We start from the raw sequence: 18,835 nt of genomic DNA on the forward strand, positions 1-18,835 counted from the left end.
ACCCAGTGGAGTGGACAGACCGTCAGTATAAATGGGAAAGCTCCGGCAGAATTCCCCACTTCATCCCTCCTGCCCTGCCCACGCCCAGCTGGGAAGCAGCACGTTGGCAGCATGAGGGGCACGCTGCTGGCACTGGGCTGCCTCGTTCTCCTGCTCCTGGCACAGGAAGGGAAAGGGGAAGGGAACAAGGTGAGGCTCTGCGGGAGAGACTTCATCAGAGCCGTGGTGTTCACCTGCGGCGGCTCGCGCTGGAGGAGGCACCGCGACCTGCGGGGTGAGTACAGCCACGGCACCCCATCCAACGGGATCCCAGGGGATCCCAGGGACTGGGAGGCACCACATGCCCTGCTCCCCTCAGGCCCTGCAGCTCCAGCCCCCCAGCACGGGCTGTGTGCTGTTCTCTCTCCTTGTAGCTTGCCTGGCTCAGCTTCCTGGGCTGTTTTGCTAAAGGAAAATATTTCAGACCAAGATTTTCCAAGCTCACCTGAGGAACAGGATTCAAGGCAAGGCTGTCACTGAAAGTCTCTCTGCCATCTCATTTCAGTGATGAGTTTCACTGAAGGCAGTGCAAGTGTCTTGCTATGGTGTTCACTCTCCCCACCAGAAACCAGAAACTTTATAAAACTTTGTAATTAAACCATGTTGAATATCTGCTCTGCAATTTTAGCACATTCACATGGGCTGTTTTGCTAAAGAAAAATATTTCAGACCAAGATTTTCCAAGCTCACCTGACGAACAGGATCCAAGGCAAGGCTGTCACTGAAAACCTGCCATCTCATTTCTGTGACAAGTTTCAGTGAAGGCAGCGCAAGTGTCTTGCTGTGGTCTTCACTTTCCCCACTAGAAACCAGAAACTTTATAAAACTTTGTAATGAAAGCATGTTGAATATCTGCTCTGCAATTTAAGCACCTTCACATGCTTTTGTGTATATTTATACTTACTAGCACATTTCTTGATACTCAGAAAAGTTTGAATTGATAGTCAGAAAATTCAACTGTTACACGCACAGCTAGAAATCTGTACTCTGATCAAAATTAATAGGGAACAAGAAAATAACAGAGGCAGGTGACAGCAACAGAGGCTTTCTGCACTTCCTACATCTGCAGTTTTGGAAAATTCTCTTCTAGCAGCAGCTTTAAACAAATACAAAAGTGGTAGCATGGACAACCCTCCCCAAAATCTGTTGAAGAACGTAGCTTTCAAAAATTGAGAACTACTACACCTTTACAGACTGCACAAGGCCCAGCTGTACTGAGGTGCTTCAGCTGCAGCTGGATTGTAATTTCTGTGGGAACACCCACAACTCTGGGGTAGCTGATGCCTTAATGCAACACCTGCAATTCAGGAACCCCCCAACGTGCTGGTCAAGAGCCTCCGACACATCAAATCAGTTTTTCCTGGAGAAGCAAATGTATCAGCGTAAGACTCAAGGCACCACAGGAGCCTTCAGTATAAATCCCTGAACTCCTCAGTTTTACCACGTTGATCACGGACTGCTCCTCACAGCGAGGAGTTCATGATGTGGTGCTCTTATCAGAGGGCAACACTCAGCTCCCTGACTGCAGCTTGGTCTTTCTAGTAAAGATAAAAAGCATAAATTACCCATCTTTCCACGACTTTTAACTTCTCATTTTCCTGCGACAGAGAGTGAAAACCCCCAGCATTTCCCACTCGAGGACGAAGGTGACGCTGACCTCTCACCACACCCAGAGCCGAGGCTGGGGATCCACAGAGAAGAAGCCCAGGACGTCAAACCTGAGCAAGACTTGCAAAACACCAGCCAAGTTCCTGTGCTCAGCAAGCGTGAGGCAGCCAAGCTGCTCGCCACATACTGCTGCAACGAGGGCTGCAGCAGGACAGAGATCAGCTCACTGTGCTGAAACGCAGCAGCTCGGTGTCACAGCTTCCAGGGATTAAAATAATCATGACATAAACCACAGCCCTTTCAGTTGTGTTCTTTAATTGTAGCTTTTGGGTGTTAAATGTCACAGTGCACACCAGCAAGTGGCTTCAGGTGGTCTGCACTTCACAGTGTTTACAGTCGGTTAAACTTTTAGTAATGAGTACATGAAGTATTACTTCCCAACTAACTACTGTTCTGGTTTCAGCATTGCACCTAAAATATAATAAAATAAGCAGCTTGTGATAGGTTTGTTCTCTGACTCAGGAAAACCTAACAGCAGGTTTCAGCTGGGAAATGGGGGTAGCAAAAAGTCTGGTTTCAGATTCAGAGCAAGGTGAGCCAGACCCCACCTCAGTGGGGAATGGCTGCACCAGGAGAGACTTAGGACCATCAGTACCAGCCCCAAAAGTGGGCAGGCAAAACCCATGGTTTATTCCCTAATCCAAATACTTCCAGTAATGTTTCCTGGAGGAGAACAGGGAAAACATTACTTATAGGCAATATTCTGAAAGTATTTCCCCTACAGAGCAAGTTGTGAAAGCAGCAATCAGCTGCAAAACTGTGCCATGGAAAGCCACTTCCCAGAGAAAACTCTGGGAAAGACCCTTACTCCACTCACCCAAAGGCTCACATTTCAAAGCAGGTGAGAATACCTTGGTCCTTCACAGATATTTTCGACAACAGAGCCAGGAAGGGTTAGGCTGAATATTAATTTCTCCTGAATATTAATTTCTTAATACTAAAAACTCCACTACCTCCCTATTCAAAATACACACCGTAGACATTTGCCACAGCAAACAGCGAGGTGTTCTTGAACACGTAGGAGGAAAACGTGTCGCTCTCGGGATCCCAGAGGCACCTGCTGCTGATCTGCAGGCTCTGCCCACCCAGCTGCCCAACGTGTGCCACCACCACGATCTTGTACCTGGGCACCACCAGCGCTTTGACCCGCGCCTTAACGACCTGTGGAGAAAAACAGATTCACTCCACACGGCTTCAAAAACTGCAGTGGATTTACAGCGGGGCAAGGGGGAATGGTATTGAACTGCCAGAAGGCAGGGATGGAGGGGATTTTGGGAATTAGGAATTGTTCCCTGGGAGGGTGGGCAGGCCCTGGAATAGAACTCCCAGAGCAGCTGGGGCTGCCCCTGGATCCCTGGCAGTGCCCAAAGCCAGGCTGGTCATTGGGGCTGGAGCACCTGGGAGGTGTCCCTGAGGCTGAATGAGCTTTAATGTCCCTCCCCACCCAAACCAGCCTGTAAGTCCATTAATTAACTCGTATATGTCTGCACTCTCCTCTGAGCAACCCCTGGGGGCATCTCCACACCGCCTCCAGCCTTTATCTTACACCTTATCGGCATTTTGGGGGATATTTGGGACATCCCAAATGGAGGCACGAGGACGAGTGTCCCGTCCCCGTCCCACCTCGGCGATGTCCTTGGCCGCCTCCCGGCACGGCCCCGGCTCGTAGCGCCGCTCCCTCAGGGCGCTGCCCAGCACATCCCTCAGGATCTCCTCCACCGCCGCCACCGGGAAGCGCCTGGCAGGCCCTGCGAGGCAAAGCCCGAGTTTAGGAAGGAAAAATCGCAGCGCCGGATGGTTTTAGAGGGGCAATCGACACCCACCCGAGCTGGGCTCGCCGGGGGATTCACCGCCCTCCATTGCCCGCAGCTGCGTGAGGGGAGGCGGCGCCGGGAGCGGGGCCCGCCCGCCGCCTTCCCGTTCCCCGCCTCCACGTGCCCACATTCCCGGCCCCCAATCCCTCCGTATTCCGCTTTCCCCGCCTTGTCCCTCCACGTTCCCGGCCCCGCCATTCCCGCCCTCAGGGCTGTGAGTTCCTGCGGCTCCCCCGGCTCCCCACAGCTTCCAGCGGTCCCTGTGTGTCCCCACAGCCCTCACAGGTGCCCATGGCTCCCGCGGGTCCCCACAGCTCCATGTGTGTGCCCGTGGCTTCCACATATTCCTACAGTCGCCACAGGTTCCCATGACTCCCGCATGTCCCCCTGTTTTCCACAGGTCTCTGAGTTCCTTTACAGTCCCCGGAGGTTCCCATGACACCCACATATCTCTACAGCTTCCCCAGGTCCCTCCGTGTCCCCACGGCTTCCACAGGTCCCTGCATGGTCCCATAACTTCCACATGTCCCTACAGCTCCCACATAAACCTAAAGATTCCACGTGGCCCCATGGCCTCCAAATGCCCCCACATGTCCCCACAGCTCCTTTATGTTCTCAAGGCTCCTGAGGGTCCCTGTGACCTCCTCAGGTCCCCATGGCCCCCACAGCCCCCTGAAATGTCCCTATGGCACCCAAGGGTCCCCACAGCTCACACAGAATCCTGTGATCCCTGTTGATCCTCACAGACTCCTGTGTTCCCACAGCCCTTAAATGTTCCCATAGCCTCCACAGGTCCCCCAACCTCACATCCCTATGTCCCCACAGCTCTGAAGTGTCCCCATGGCCTCCACAAGTCCCCCAAGCCCCACGTCCCTCATGTCCCCACAGCCCCATTCCCTCAAACTCCATCCGTCCCCACGGTCCCTGTGGATTCTCATGTGTCCCCACATGCCACCCTCTCCCTGTCCCCATGCTGGGACACCGCATAACTCCAGCAGCAATGATGGTTTTTGGGACAGGGACCCTTTTTTGGGCTGACCTTCAATCCCTCTGCCCGCTCCTCTGGGTGCTCCTGCACATGGAAGCAAAACTGGCTCAGGAAAAGAAATGTTTTACGTTTTTTTGTTTATTTTCAAGGAAAAAAATAATAATAATCACATTTAAATTGCAACTCAGTTGGGTATTTCATGTGGTTCTTATGTATAGAATGAATAAACTTTGTTCTGACGTGGGGATTTCTTTGTCACAACGCTCTGCATGGTAAATAATTGCATATTTGAGAGTCGGTGAAATTGGTGACGGGGAGGATGGAGGAAAGACATTTATAAAAAACAGTATTTACAAAAATGATATCCACATAGTCGTACTCTAATCTATAAGGCAAGTAACATTTAAAATATGTTGTTTCATGATTATCTTCAACAAGTCAATTACAACACATTCATATTACCAGTGGTCAAATACAAAGCTTCGCTGCAGTAGTCCCTGTGCAACAAACCTGTACGTCTTTTATAGGTTGTTTGTTTTTCTTTTTCTCTGAGAACAGTAGGAAAGCAGCAAAGTTTTCATCACAGACTAAGCAGTACCTAGGCCATCGTAGAGTAAGGGTATAATATATCTCATTGCACGTTCAGGCAGAAAAGGCCAGCCATTCATTAACTTATTTAACTTAAATCTTAAAAATAGACTTGTGTATCTTCATCCACAAATATTTATAAACATTTTTTACACAAGGGAGTTCATTAAGTGGTCCAGGGTGATACCTGGGGATATCTGATTCACTGCTGGGGTGTCACAGTGGGGTTGTCTCACATCCTGGGCTCTCCTCCCACCAGCCCTGGGAGCTTCCTGGCACATCCCAACTCAAATCCTGGCTCAGACCACACCACATCTCCGTTTGTTTTATGTCATCCCAGCACCCAGGGGATTTCATCAACCTTACAGCGTTTGGGAGTGAAAAACCCCTTCCTGCATGGATGAGGAGCCCAACACCCACAGCAATTCCTGCTGTCCCAGAAAACCTGAATTTCTAATGGAAGAACCAGGCATCCCTAAAGCCTCGCTGGGATCTGGTGTGTTCCACCACATCCTGCTTGTCCCCAGGCCTTTGAAGAGCATCACACCAACAATTCCTGGTTCCAAGAACCACTGCCAGCAGCATCATCCCTCCTAAAGGGACAAGGGAAGGCAGGCAGGAGCGGGGCGTATTCCTGCAAATCTTTTCCTGGCCTTGCAGTGAAAGAAGAATTAAAATCCTGACTGGAATAATCCTGATTATCATAAAACCTCCCTGGCTCTACACGGATTCATTTCCTTGGGAAATCGTGAGGAAAAGAGGAACAGAAGAATTCTGGCTGTGAAATGAAATCTTTGAGACAGAAATTTCTAACCTGGAAAGTACAACAGCATGGCATTGCGTATTTTGGTCATGACTAGCTTCAAAATTAGGGGTTTTAACCAAGATGTTTTCACATAAAAACCACAAAAGGGTAGGGGAAAAAACGTTTGACTCTCTCTTAGGTAAATTAAAAATCTGTCACCTTTTCAGTGCACTCCAGCCATTGAAAAATGCTTCTGCTGGGAGAAGAGGTGGTGACTCTTTTTTTAGGATGCTCCTGCTGGAGGAATCCCAGAGAGCAGCCCAGGAAGGGTGGCAGGGGTTCTGTACCTTTTCTTCCCATCCCTGCTCTGCCTGGCTAAAAAGGGAGGGCATTCCAGCAGAAACTTGCAGGTTTTTCCCACTTATGTTTTAAAAAATTACAGATAAACCCTGAAAGAGCGGAGCGAAGACAAATTAATTTCACTGGAATACCAAATGACAACAAAAGCAAGAAGATGTAAACAGGGCAGTGATATTTAAGAACAAATGCAGACACCAAGTGAAAAGCTCAGTGTTTGGTGTTTTTTCCTACTATTGAGAGATTTCAGAGTTCTTAAGAAATATTGTTAAAGCAGGAAACTGCTCTGAAAGGTCTCCTGTGAGGAGCACCGGGAGCTGGCTGAGAACTGTGACTGTTTGCAACAAACAACAGAAAGGTGGCAAAGACTTCCTGCTCCTACCATGCAAGATTCCAAGTCTGAAGGTGTCCATGGGGAAAAACTCTCCTGCTCTGCCAGTGGGACCTTGACTCTGCAGGTGTGGGCTGCCAATTCCCAGGGGAAAATTCCTTTGGGAGAGGCTGCTGAGGACAGAGTCTAAAGGGGAATGGCCATGGAAGGAATGCAGCTAAAGCCTTTCTGTGCATGCATTCACATATTTGTGATTGAATGCCTCCTTTATTTATCCTTCTGCTCACCCAAATTGATCCTGGTGCTGCTGAGCTTGGGGGTGCCAGAGGGCTGAGCCCCCTCTCCAGCCTCAGCCTGACTCAGGAAAAGCCCTGCTGGGAAACAGAGCTGTGGTGCTTCAGTCTGGGAATGCTCCAGGGCTGGAGCCGGGCTGGGAGAGCTGGGGGTGCTCACCTGGAGAGGAGAAGGATCCAGGGAGAGCTCAGAGCCCCTGGCAGGGCCTGAAGGGGCTCCAGGAGAGCTGGAGAGGGACTGGGGACAAGGATGGAGGGACAGGACCCAGGGAATGGCTCCCACTGCCAGAGGGCAGGGCTGGATGGGAGATTGAGTGGGATTATTCCTGTGAGGGTGGGGAGGCCTTGGGATGGAATTCCCAGAGCAGCTGTGGCTGTCCCTGGATCCTGGTAGTGTCCAGGGCCAGGCTGGAGCAGCCTGGGGCAGTGGGAGGTGTCCCTGCCATGGCAGGGGTGGAACAGGATGATTTTTAAGATCCCTTTCCACCCAAACCAGTCTGGGGTCTGTATGGAACAAAATCAGTGCCATTTCACCTCCCTGCTCTCTGTGAGGGGCCAGGCAACCCCAATCAGATGAAATCCCTGCAAATACACAGATTTTCCTTCCTAAAAGCCAAGGTGAAGCTGGCAGAGCTTAAATGCCCTGAGCACCACAGGTCCCTCTCTGGAGCCAGGTGCTCTCACCAAACTCCCAACAAACCCCGGGGCACTCTGAGAAAACCCTGTGCCAAAAACTGGCGAGAGCAGGGTGGAAAAACCTGTCCCAAATTGCTGCTTTTGGTCCCAGTGTCACAGGGTTGGTGTCAGCTGCCAATGCCCGGAGCTGGGACTGTGTCCCTGTGGGGCTGGGAGTGCTGGCACATCCCACATGTCCCAGAAATAGGACAAAATGTCCCAGGCTGTCCCCATCTCTCTCTCCAGGCTGTGAGGGCTGCGTCCCCAAAAAGTGACCTCTGTTTTGTTCACCAGCTCAAACAGGATGAGCTTGGGAGCTTTGGGTTATGGGTTTTTCTGTTTAAAAAGCACGCAAAAACCCAATGCTTATGTAAACACCTTGTCTTTCAAATGAAATATAAAGTAAAATCTCTATGTTCTGGTATTATTTACATTATAAATCCATTTTTTTCAGGTCTATGCCATAGATCTCTTTTGGAAGGATGGGTTTGGAGCAATTGTACATACCATAAACCTGATTCTTAGGGTTTACCCCTATATTTCTATCAGAAAGGGGTGAGCTGCACACTTTATACAAATTTCCAGTTCAGGGGGAAAATCATTCATGGAGTGGAACACTGGGGAGTGCACTCCCAAAAGCTGTGAGGATGTGGGAAGCTGCAGGAGCAAATTGTGCTTTTCCTTTCGTGCTGCTGCCTTCTGTCACCTCACGCACAGCTCACCCCCCAGATCTCAGCCTAGGAGCCACCTCACACCTGAAATATCCCCACATTTCCTTCTTTTCTCTCAAGATGGGCACAGATCTCTGTTTTCCTTCATCAAACTGCTCTCTGAGCAAGCACTTCCCAAAATGCCCAGGCTGTTTTCCAATGTAAATTCACCACTCTAATCCTGGCAACACCTGGAAAATCAGCATTTTTGTCACCTTACACATTCCCAAAGTCCCAGCACGCCATTCATGGATGCTCTTCTGTGCATCTGTGTTTAATCTCACAAAGATTCCTTCATTTTTCTTTCAAAAATTGCCAAATTTTCTTGTTTCACAAGCCCAGCTCAGCAGCTGCAGCACATGAATGCCACCAACTCTCTCACCGTGCTGCCAGGAGTGGGATGAGATCCACGGCAATCAGCAGCACTCAGTGGGACAGGGAAAACACAGAGGGATAATATTTTGTCCCCCATTCTCCAGTTTAGCACTTCCATGTGTTTTCCCATCTCTATAAGACAGCTACTCCCAGTGCTGGCGAGCTGGGCTCCTGCCCTGGCTGCTATCAACAGCCCCCATGCTGCTCCTGCTCCCTGGGGAATTCTTTCCCAGTGTTTTTCCATACACATTTCCCTGCCTGAGTGCTAAAATAGAGAAGCAGGTGTGGCTGCAATCCTGTAAAGCATTTTCTAAACCCGTAGAGCTTTCAAAAATGGGGGGCAAAGGCAGAAAAAAGCCAGCAAAGCAACATAAAAACACAACCAAACGTCCGGAGGCAGCTGGGAAAACACATCCTTGAGGCCAGCAGTGACATTTTGTGCCAGTGCTGGGAGCTCAGAGGGACCACCCAGCCTCTTTGCTGCTTCTTTCCTCATCTGTATCCCTGCAAAATATCTGGGCACGGGGCAGGGAAGAGCTGCTGGGATTCCAACAGGGAATCTGCAGCTGTAAGAGAACACAGGGCTGGAAATTTGGAGTCAGTACTCCTTGCAGAAGTGAGATTTCCTTCCTGGGAGACTGTCCTAGGAACCTCCACCTTTCCAAGAATATTTTTCTGGAGTTAAACCAGCTCAACCTGAAGGTTTTTGTTGATTGCTGTGAGACGTACTAAGGACTGAAGGAAAATTAAATCAGCCTGTGGGCCCTACTGAACTCTCTTTTGATGAGGCACCCCCTTCATAACAGCTACCAGTATCGTATTTAAATTGTATATATTGACAAAATGCAATCTACCTCTGTAAGCATTGTGCCATTCAACAGTACTACTATTAGATTTATATACCACAGTTTAAATTACATCCATTTCATGAATGGTAAAATGCTAAAACTCAAGTGTCTAACTGCCAAAATACAGCCTTACTGGAATGAGTACAATTTACAAATACAATAATTACATTTTAAAACCATTAACAATGTTACATCTAGAAGTAAATACTGGAGGACTGGTCAAGACGGTGTTTTCCAAGGAAAAAAAATGCTGAAAGTTGTCGACACTTCCAACAGAAATGTCCCGAGTGCAGGATTTAGTTCATTTTCCTTAAACTGTAATTAAAACCCGTTCCACACACAGCAGTCCTTGGGTATTTTCCATAGTATTTTCCATGGACTTGCATAAGCTTCCATCAGTTATCCGCCAAATATTTACCTAGAAACGGGATCAGAAATCAGCTGGGGGGAGGGAGCAGCCCTGAGTCCCAGGAGTTTTTGCCCACCTCCACCAGCCCCTCCTGCCCACGGGAAAATCCTCCTTATTCTCTGCAACCATGAGGAAAAATCCTCGTTATTTTCTGCAGCAATGAGGAAAAATCCTCGTTATTTTCTGCAGCAATGAGGAAAAATCCTCGTTATTTTCTGCAGCAATGAGGAAAAATCCTCCTTATTTTCTGCAGCAATGAGGAAAAATCCTCGTTATTTTCTGCAGCAATGAGAAAAAGTCCTTGTTATTCTCTGCAGCAACGGGGCAATAGCTCTTCCTGGAGATGCCAGCCCTTGCCTTTCATGCAGGAGCAGGCATGAGCCATGAAACCCAAGGCTGGCAGGTGGCAGCAGGATTTATTTCACGCAGGCTGTCCCTCTGTCCCCCCCTGCCCGAGCCGCAGTGTGCAGACACACAGCACCAGCACTCCCGGCATCCCGGCACGGCCCGAGGGGACCTGCGGGGACACCGGAGCCGCCGGTGAGGCACTCACCTGCTGCAAACCTCTTCTTGATGAGGGAGAAGCGGTAGCCGGCGCCCACCAGCTCGATGTCGCAGCTGGACAAGGTGCTGCCCTCGCTGGTGAACTGCACGGCCAGCGGGGCCGGCGAGCTCGGCCCCTCCGACAGCTGGAACCGCGCCAGCAGCGAGCCCACACCTGCGGTTGGAAGGGCAGAGAGAGCCGGTGAGCACCGAGGGGCACTCGGAGCATCCCGGCACGGCCAAAGCGCCACCGGAGCCGCGCCGGGACCGGCCCCGCAGCATCCCCGGGCGGGCAGAGCCAAACCCCCTCATCCGCCCAGCAGGATTCGGCTTTTCACACGTCCCAGCGCTAGGAACAGCTTTCCACGTGGAAAACCTCCTGTGGGAGACAGCAGTCCTCCCAGTGGGGCCTCAGCCTCGGAGCAGAGGGGAGCTGAGGACTTGGCACCCCACCACATCCCAGCCCGGTGTGTGAATGCCCCTCGGGATGCCAAGGGGGTTGGCAAAGCAGCGCTGGTGGCACATAGCCCTGCTTTTTGAGCTCCAAAATTAAATAGCTTTGTCCCCAGCAAGCCCCAGCAGGAACCCGAGTGTCTGGGCTTGTGGGCCGGGGCCGTCAGCGGGTCCGTGCCTGCCTGAAGGATTCTGAGATAGTGACATGCTTATTTGCAGGATTACCTCCATTTTCTGACTTCTGGGAGATATCAGGGATCTTCCACAATATCCTTTGCTGTTCAGCATTCCTGCAAACACATGGAGAAGAGCATTTCTGTAGGAATCAAGAAACTGCCAAGAAATAATTTGAATTTTGCTAAAGCCTGGGGGTGTGGGGAGGTGGGGGGGAGCTACTTTAGTGCTGCTCTCTTGAGCAGCAATTCTGTGAGCTTGGATTTGGGTTTCACAGCAAGTGAAAGTTCAAGTCATGGTTGGACTTGATAGTCTTAGAAGTCTTTTCCAAACAAAAGATTTGTATGATTGTTATGAGGATTGCAGGTGAGAAGAGACATGGAAATGTGCCAGCGCCTACAGCAGCAACAGCCACACGTCCTTCCATGAATCTCAGACTGCTTGGGTTGGAAGGGACCTTAAAACTCAGTGAGTGCCATCCCTGCCATGGCAGGGACACCTCCCACTGTCCCAGGCTGCTCCAGCCCCAGTGTCCAGCCTGGCCTTGGGCACTGCCAGGGATCCAGGGGCAGCCCCAGCTGCTCTGGGCACTCTGTGCCAGGGCCTGCCTGTGCATCCCTCTAAACCCTGGGTAAAGCAGCCAAAACACAAAATAAGGGCTGATGCTCTGCTGCCTGCACATGTCCCTTCATCTCTGACCATTTTCCTGTGGGAATGGCAGGAGAGAGGGAATCGGAGTGGGGTTAAACATTTCCTCCTACAAGAGGAGGGCAGGTTTGGGTCCTCAGCGTGTGCCCAGCTCCCACCCACGGACCCTCCTGCAGCAGGAGGGGGATTCTAGGCAGGGACAGGATGAGCAATCCCTACCAGACAGCAGGAGGAAGCACAGCTTGAAGTTTGGTTACTCCTCCGTCGACGGGGACGAGGAACTGGACGTTGTTTAGAGCTACAGGCGTGGTCATTGCCTCTGTATTGTATTTGTAGTCGATGCGCAGGTCAGTGCTTGCAGGGTCACACCGCCAGCTCACTGCAAGGTTTAATGGAGTAGACTGAATACCCTGGGCAGACACCTTCCAAAATGACAGAAAAAACATTTAGTTTCCGTAGGGCTGAAGGGAGAAATCCCGTTTTACAGACGCGGACATCGCACTTGGAGGCAAGACCTTGAATTCCCCCTGAATTTAGTACTGGGCTTAAAGCCAGACAACCCAGTGCCACACAGAAGGAACAGTGGGACAACAAGCCCCCACCTCACATTAGCTCCACTCTGCACTAGGGAAACACCATCTTTTACATTTACCATTTTTTTACAGCCATAATCAGCACACTTCTATTTTGGTTTTTTTTTTTTTTTTTTTTTTCACAATTTTATCTCACAAAAAAAACCCTACCTGGTATTTGAGCATATCCACATTGTAATAGGTGGCTTGAGGTTTCTGTTCCGATACCTTCTTTAGGTGAGTCATCAGATTTGGCATGTTGACCCAGAACTCCTTGGAGTTGGAGTCACTCTGCACGTTGTCACTGCACAGAGGAGAAGGAGCCCTTTGGATAACCTGCCTGAGCAGTAGGGGGCTGTTCTACACAGCACAGGATTGAACTCAATCCCACCTCCAGAGGAACACTGGCTCCCTCCCGCCCAGCTCTGGCTTGTCCTGATCCATCTGCATCCCCCAAGTCTTGGGCTGATGCCCCAGTGTGGGCAGCAGGAAAAGGGGGATTCTGCCCCTCTGCCCCTCCCAGGTGAGGCCCCACCTGCAGAGCTGCCCCAGCCCTAGGGCCAACATCAGCAGCACCTGGAGCTGCTGGAGAGAGCCCAGAGGAATCAATGGAGCTGCTGCAGGGCAGGAGCCCCTCTGGAGCCAGGCTGGGACACCTGGGGGTGCTCACCTGGAGAGGAGAAGGATCCAGGGAGAGCTCAGAGCCCCTGGCAGGGCCTGGAGGGGCTCCAGGAGAGCTGGAGAGGGACTGGGGACAAGGCCTGAGGGACAGGACCCAGGGAATGGCTTCCACTGCCAGAGGGCAGGGCTGGATGGGAGATTGGGAATTGGGAATTGTTCCCTGGCAGGGTGGGCAGGCCCTGGCACAGGTGCCCAGAGCAGCTGTGGCTGTCCCTGAATCCTGGCAGTGTCCAGGGCCAGGCTGGACATTGGGACTGGGAGCACCTGGGACAGTGGGAGGTGTCCCTGCCATGGGGTAATCCTGATATGAGGATAATCCTGATGTTCTATCAACCCAAACCCTTCTGGGATTTCATCAGGTATTTAAGGGTTTGAGAGTTTCCCTCCCACCATCAGCACGTGCTCCCAAGGAAGATACTTCAGGCCATGTGTTTTTGCAAACACCCCGTTTTCCCGGAATCCCTCCCTCCCCTGGGATGCTGCCGGGGAAGGACTTACCAGCAGAGGAGCTGGGGGTTTGGCAGGACGTGCTCCAGCCTGTTGAAGTTGAGCACGCGGAAGGTGAGCACGGCTGGGGCGGGGTTGTTGGCAAAGTGTCGGGTGATGCCCGCCGGGAAGGACAGCACCATCTCCCCCGTGATCTTCACGATGCACCTGCAGCGCCCAGCACAGAGAGCCAGGGGGAGCAAAGGGGGCTCAAAATGCAGCAGCGAGGGAGGGCTGGCACCATGGATGGTGTGGGGACAGTCCCCCCTTCCCCATCCTACACCATCTGAACCTCTGGGGATCTCACAGAGAACAGAAACAGCACAAAGGCTGACAGGGATCTGCTTAAATAAACCCTGTTTGAAGCTTCTTATTTTTGCTGTTATTCAGTATTTCAGTGAAATTAATTTGTCTTTGGTCGTCCCTTTTGGGTTTTATCTATTAGAGGGTCTTAAAACATACGTGGGAAACCCCTCCAAGTTTCTGTTGGAATGCCATCCTGTGTTGGCCAGGCACGGGAGGGGAAGGCTGCAGCCCCCCTGCCACCCTTCCTGTGCTGCTCTCTGAGATTCCTCACACAAAGTCCTCACCTCCCTTTCCCACAGCAGGAACATTTTGAAACGGGGCACCACAGCAGTGCCCTGCCCCTGGACACCCAGGCCACATCACCTCCTGTCCTGATGCCGCAGGTTTTAGCTTTTCTATTTTCACACTCTGTGCTGCTTTAGTGGGTGGGTCTGGGCTTTACATCAAGGAATGGTGAGTTCTGCGCAGAGCAGGGAGACAAAACAATTCCTGCTCCAGCTGGGCACCAAGGACAAATGACCCAAATCTCAGCCCAGGAGCACAAACCCCGTGGGCTGGAGAGAGAAAAACAAGCAGGGTGGGAGTGCCTGGGCTAAAGCTGGGCTGGGACAACGAACTGCAAGGTGCAAATGGAGCAGAGCTGATCCCAGGGAGAGACCCCGTGCCCGGCCGTGCATTTTGGGGCCATTTTGGGTCATCTTGGGTGCAGCCCTGGCTGGGCTCTGGTGCTGCCCAAGGTGGGTTCATGGAGGAGATCCTTGGAATAAATCCTGCTTTATTCTGTAGCTCTGTCCAGCCTCTGCTCCAGGGCAGCCTGCACAAGACATCAGTTTCTGACTACCCAGCTGGGACAGAAAGCATCTGGAAAACCCCCTGGGCCAGAGCCAGAGGAATCCTCAGCCTCCCTCCTCATCCCTGACAAACCCCTCATCGCCCCCCACTGTCCCCACGGCAGGGACACCCCGGGGGTCGGCACCTACTTGTTGGGGTCAGCCCCTTTGAAGTACGCGTTGACGGTTTCGGTGAAGGCGGCGGCCACGGGCAGGGTGTCCTGTGCCCCCATGGTCAGGGGGCTGGGGCCCCGTGACGAGCCTGCAACAGAGCAAACAGCCCCCTTGGCACCTGCCGGGCACCTCGCCGTGCCCCCAGCCTGACTCCATGGGCAAAGAATCACCAAAACCCCCCAGGCTTCTGATGAGGCTTTCGAAACGTTTGGGAAATGATCTCTGCCCCCGCCCCGCTGCCAAAAGCAAGCAAAGAAAAGGATGGAGGAGGCCAGGCGGGAGCAGCATGCGGGGCTGCCACGCGGCAGGCTTTGCATGACAGTTTTTGCAGTCGCTTTTGGGGCCCGCAACAAGGGGCTGGGCGGGTTCATTGTGTCACCCCGGGGATCGGGGTGTTGGCAGTGTCTCCCTGATGTCCCCCCCGAGCTGAGGGGGCTCCCACAATCCCTGGCACACTCTGCTCTGCTCTCCTTTCCTGCCCTGTGGATGCCTGGAGCATCCTGCACACCCCACTTGCTCCATGAAACCCTCAGTGCCCAACAGGAAATCTGCAAATCATCAGAAACCTGGAAAAACAGAGGCACTGGCACAGCTTGCCCAGAGAAGCTGTGGCTGCCCCTGGATCCCTGGAAGTGTCCAAGGCCAGCTTGGACAGGAGCCACCTGGGATAGTGGAAGTTGGAACAAGCTGGAAGGAGCTGAGATTTGAGGTTCTTTCCAAAGCAAATCATTCTAGGATTCCGTGATTTGGAAAAGAGGAAAAGCTCGCCTTGGTGTTGCTGTGCATCCTTGGACACTTGCCAGGCTCTAAAATAACTCAGCCCTGCAGGATCACACACAGGTTTCCCTTTGCTGGCCAGGAATCGTTGCTTCCAAAAGACATTTGAGGATGAAATCATCACTGCAAGTGCTCCTCAGGAGCTCCAGGTGTGCTGGAAACCCTCTGAGGGACCACAAGTCCTGTGCCCGCCACCAAGGGGTTGGCACAGCCAAGCCCACACCTCTTCCCCATGGAAAGTATCCAAAGATCAGCCCAGATGTCCAAGGTGTCGTTCCCACCGACAGCCAAAAAAATCCTGGAGAGGTCACTCCCTGCCCTGGAGTGGAACCTTTTTAAAGTACCACATCCTGTACACTGGGTGAAGCATGAGGATTATTTTGCCCCAGATCTGCTGAAAAGGAACAGCAAAGGACTCCAGAGGAGCAGCTTATCCAGGGACCCCCTCAGTCCATCACCATCCCTGCCAGGCAGGTGGAAGTGGGGACAGATCCAGCCCGGGCTTTGCTAGGAGCATACAAGCACCTGCCAGCTCCAACCAAAGCTGTAGGAATTCCAAAGCCACAGGAATTCCAACTCCAGCCCAGAGAAGGGCAGCACTTCCACAGGCAGAGGATAAGGGGGAAGCAAAGCTGAGCAAAAGGTGTTACATTCCTGGTGAGCTCTTCTGCTTGGCCCATCCTCAGAAATGATCCCTTCCCTTCTTTCTCTGCTGCTGCCCCTGGGAACAAACAGGGGTTTGGGAGCAGGAAATTGGGATTTGCAACATCTCCTGGGAGATGCACTTCTGTCACTTCAATGACACTCTGAGTTTGGGTACGTTAATGGGAGAAATGATGGTTTCCACCAGCAAGGAGGAATCCTCACTCCTCCCCGAGGCACCCGCACGTTAATGGATAAATCCTAAGTGCTCTTTCCTGGAGGCACAGATGAGGGATTTTCCCTTCCAGTGCCTAATGCAGCCTTAAAGTGTAAAACACTGATGGAGCCACACGTGTCCCTCTCGGTGCCACCCCGGGGAGGCTCGGGGGAATCAGGGATTGCAGCTGCAGGCCGGGATGGGGGTGCTCAGGGAGTGGATCCTGCTGTTCCTGGAACACCTCACCCACACACACCAGACCCACGGCCACACACACATTCATTATCCTAATGAGCCCAGAGCCTCCTGCTCCTGAGGCCACAGCCCAGGATATCCATCAGGGATTCCCTGGTGGAATTCCCACTGAAGAACAGACACAGTTCCAGATGAGGGCATGGTCCCCAAAACCACAGGACACCACATCCCAAAACCCCAGGACTGAGGGGACGTGCAGGACAACATTTTCTAAAAATCCTTCCCAAAGACACCACCGGGAGCAAATCCTTACTGCCCACCCAGAGCAACAACAGCTCAGAGCATCAAACACAGCTGATACCCTGGCAGTGGGACATTCCCACTGCATCCACCTGGAAATTCACAGAATTCACAAAATCACAGAATTCCCAGAATCACAGAATTCCCAGAATCACCAGGTTGGAAGAGACATCCAAGACCATTGAGTCCAACCCAGCCCCAACACCCCAACTCAAGCCTGGCACCCAGTGCCACATCCAGGCTTTGTTAAACACACCCAGGGATGGGGACTCCAGCACCTCCCCGGGCAGCCATTCCAGAACTTTATCCCCCTTTCTGGAAAAAACTTTTCCCTGCTATCCAACCTGTATTTGCCTTGGTGCAGCTGGAGGCTGTGTGCTCTGGTTGTGTCAGTGCTGCTGGAGACAGAGCCCAGCCCCAGCTGAGCACAGGCACCTTTCAGGAGCTGTGAGAGTGATGAGGGCAGCCCTGAGTCTCCTTTTCTCCAGGCTGAGCACCCCCAGCTCCCTCAGGGGCTCCTCTCAGGGTTTGTGTTCCCAGCCCCTCTCCAGCCTCACTGCCCCCTCTGGACACTCTCAAGTGTCTCACTGTCCTTCCCAAACTGAGGGCCCAGAACTGGGCACAGCACTCGAGGTGTGCCCTCACCAGATGGGATCCAAAAACACCCACAAAGTCTGGCTATGGAAGAGGTGCCAACCAGCAGAGGAGCCTCAGGCTTGGCTCCTAGGGAAGGCACAAGAAAGGGCTTGGCAACGGAATCATCATTCCTTGGAGAAGGAAATCTCCACTCCCCAAATGCACAAATTCCAGCTGGGCTTGGCCTGGAACCCACACCAGGCCATGGAATGTGGGCCAGGGGTCTGCCACAGCACCACACTCTTCTCCTCATTTTTCATCTCTCCTTTTCCCTCTGTCCCTCTGCATCTGCGTCTTTGATTCTCCAGGATGAAAAATCAGAAATAAACAGGGAGATCTCCTGGATCCCCAGGCTCAGCTGGGATGTGGGAATGTGAGTCCATCTGAGCAGCAACAAGAACAAAACATCCTCATTTTTAATGGTCTGGAGGTCATGTGGGTGGAATTGGGGTTCTTGGTTCCCTCATGAATCCATAAATCCTTCCCTTCATGGCTTCAGGGAATAAATTAATTTTTACGCTCATGTTTTCACTAAAGCAGAAAAGTATAAACTATTATAAGCATTGCAATTATTGTCCAGAAACCTGAGAGAAATCCAGTTGGTGTGGCACAGCTCCACCCCAAACCTGCCTTTTCAGCTCCTGCTTCAAAAGTCATTTTTATAAACATTTCATTTGCACAAATGACCTGATAGTAACAGAGAAAAAAAAATAAATCCACTTCATGGGGCTTTGGATCCAGCCATAAGCAGCAGACCAGCTCAATTTGCCTTATTTTTCCCTACAAAAGAGGTGGAAAATGCAGCTGTGGAGTAGCCAGGGATCCCAGAACATGAGAGCATCACCACATCTCCTTCCACACAGGGACAAATTTCCCCATATTCATCAAGCACATGGATCTTGCCACAAAAAAACCCCAAAACACACCAAACCAAAAACAAACAAACAAACAAACAAACCCAAATCCAGAAAGAAACCATAATTTCCCTTCTGGCATTCCATGCCCTGAGTTCCAGACACCAAACTCAGCAGATCCCTTCTCACTTCCCTGCACATGAAATTTATATTTTTTTAATTTTCAAGTTGGACTTCAATATTTAGAGCTCAATGAGGAAATCCAGTGTGTGGAAGTGAGACAACTCCTTGCTGGGCTGTGGGATGATCCTGGGGCAGTGCCACACTCCTGCATTCCTGGGATAATCCCACCCCAGCTCCAGACCGTTCACACCACCAGAACCAAGCCCAAGAATTCCAGTCCAAGGTTAAGATTCGAGGCACAGGAAAAGCCCCAAATGTGCAGTGCTGATGCTGGACTGGGTGGGGGCAGGGAGGAAGCACAGGGCAGGGGGAATGTGGAGCTGG

The 18,835-nt window shown here is 51.8% G+C and overlaps 3 protein-coding genes across 3 annotated transcripts in view; 1 reads left to right on the forward strand and 2 right to left on the reverse strand.

Moving 5' to 3' along the window:
• Positions 1-111: 111 nt before the first annotated feature.
• Positions 112-1,927, forward strand: INSL5 (insulin like 5). The gene is made up of 2 exons (XM_059853579.1): positions 112-274; positions 1,647-1,927. Exons 1-2 carry the CDS (start codon positions 112-114, stop codon positions 1,880-1,882), a joined length of 399 nt encoding a protein of 132 aa, XP_059709562.1. The 3' UTR covers positions 1,883-1,927.
• An 18-nt stretch (positions 1,928-1,945) lies between these two features.
• On the reverse strand, positions 1,946-3,637 carry DYNLT5 (dynein light chain Tctex-type family member 5). Its single transcript, XM_059853578.1, has 3 exons — positions 3,531-3,637; positions 3,331-3,455; positions 1,946-2,868 (listed from the first exon to the last, which is right to left on the reverse strand). Exons 1-3 carry the CDS (start codon positions 3,565-3,567, stop codon positions 2,665-2,667), a joined length of 366 nt encoding a protein of 121 aa, XP_059709561.1. The 5' UTR covers positions 3,568-3,637; the 3' UTR covers positions 1,946-2,664.
• A 992-nt stretch (positions 3,638-4,629) lies between these two features.
• The window catches only part of SGIP1 (SH3GL interacting endocytic adaptor 1), a 57,439-nt gene continuing 43,233 nt past the window's right edge, over positions 4,630-18,835 (reverse strand). Inside the window, exons 19-25 of the mRNA XM_059853580.1 lie at positions 14,684-14,795; positions 13,410-13,565; positions 12,402-12,534; positions 11,878-12,080; positions 11,062-11,126; positions 10,394-10,558; positions 4,630-9,849 (exon numbers count right to left, since the gene is read on the reverse strand). Coding sequence (XP_059709563.1) covers positions 9,827-9,849; positions 10,394-10,558; positions 11,062-11,126; positions 11,878-12,080; positions 12,402-12,534; positions 13,410-13,565; positions 14,684-14,795 — 857 coding nt within the window. The 3' untranslated portion in view covers positions 4,630-9,826. The remainder of the gene's footprint in view (positions 9,850-10,393; positions 10,559-11,061; positions 11,127-11,877; positions 12,081-12,401; positions 12,535-13,409; positions 13,566-14,683; positions 14,796-18,835) is intronic.

The sequence above is a fragment of the Haemorhous mexicanus genome, chromosome 9 (assembly GCF_027477595.1).
Source record: "Haemorhous mexicanus isolate bHaeMex1 chromosome 9, bHaeMex1.pri, whole genome shotgun sequence".
In the NCBI taxonomy this organism is placed as follows: domain Eukaryota; kingdom Metazoa; phylum Chordata; class Aves; order Passeriformes; family Fringillidae; genus Haemorhous; species Haemorhous mexicanus.

Bases quoted from the DNA above. Each gene is read 5' to 3' on its own strand.
- INSL5 (XM_059853579.1), top strand. From the start codon at position 112: ATGAGGGGCACGCTGCTGGCACTGGGCTGCCTCGTTCTCCTGCTCCTG. The intron at 275-1,646 runs GTGAGTACAGCC...TTCCTGCGACAG, and splicing joins GAGGCACCGCGACCTGCGGG to AGAGTGAAAACCCCCAGCAT.
- DYNLT5 (XM_059853578.1), bottom strand. From the start codon at position 3,567: ATGGAGGGCGGTGAATCCCCCGGCGAGCCCAGCTCGG. The intron at 3,456-3,530 runs GTGGGTGTCGAT...TTTGCCTCGCAG, and splicing joins CCCCGGCGAGCCCAGCTCGG to GGCCTGCCAGGCGCTTCCCG. The intron at 2,869-3,330 runs GTGGGACGGGGA...TTTTCTCCACAG, and splicing joins CGGCCAAGGACATCGCCGAG to GTCGTTAAGGCGCGGGTCAA.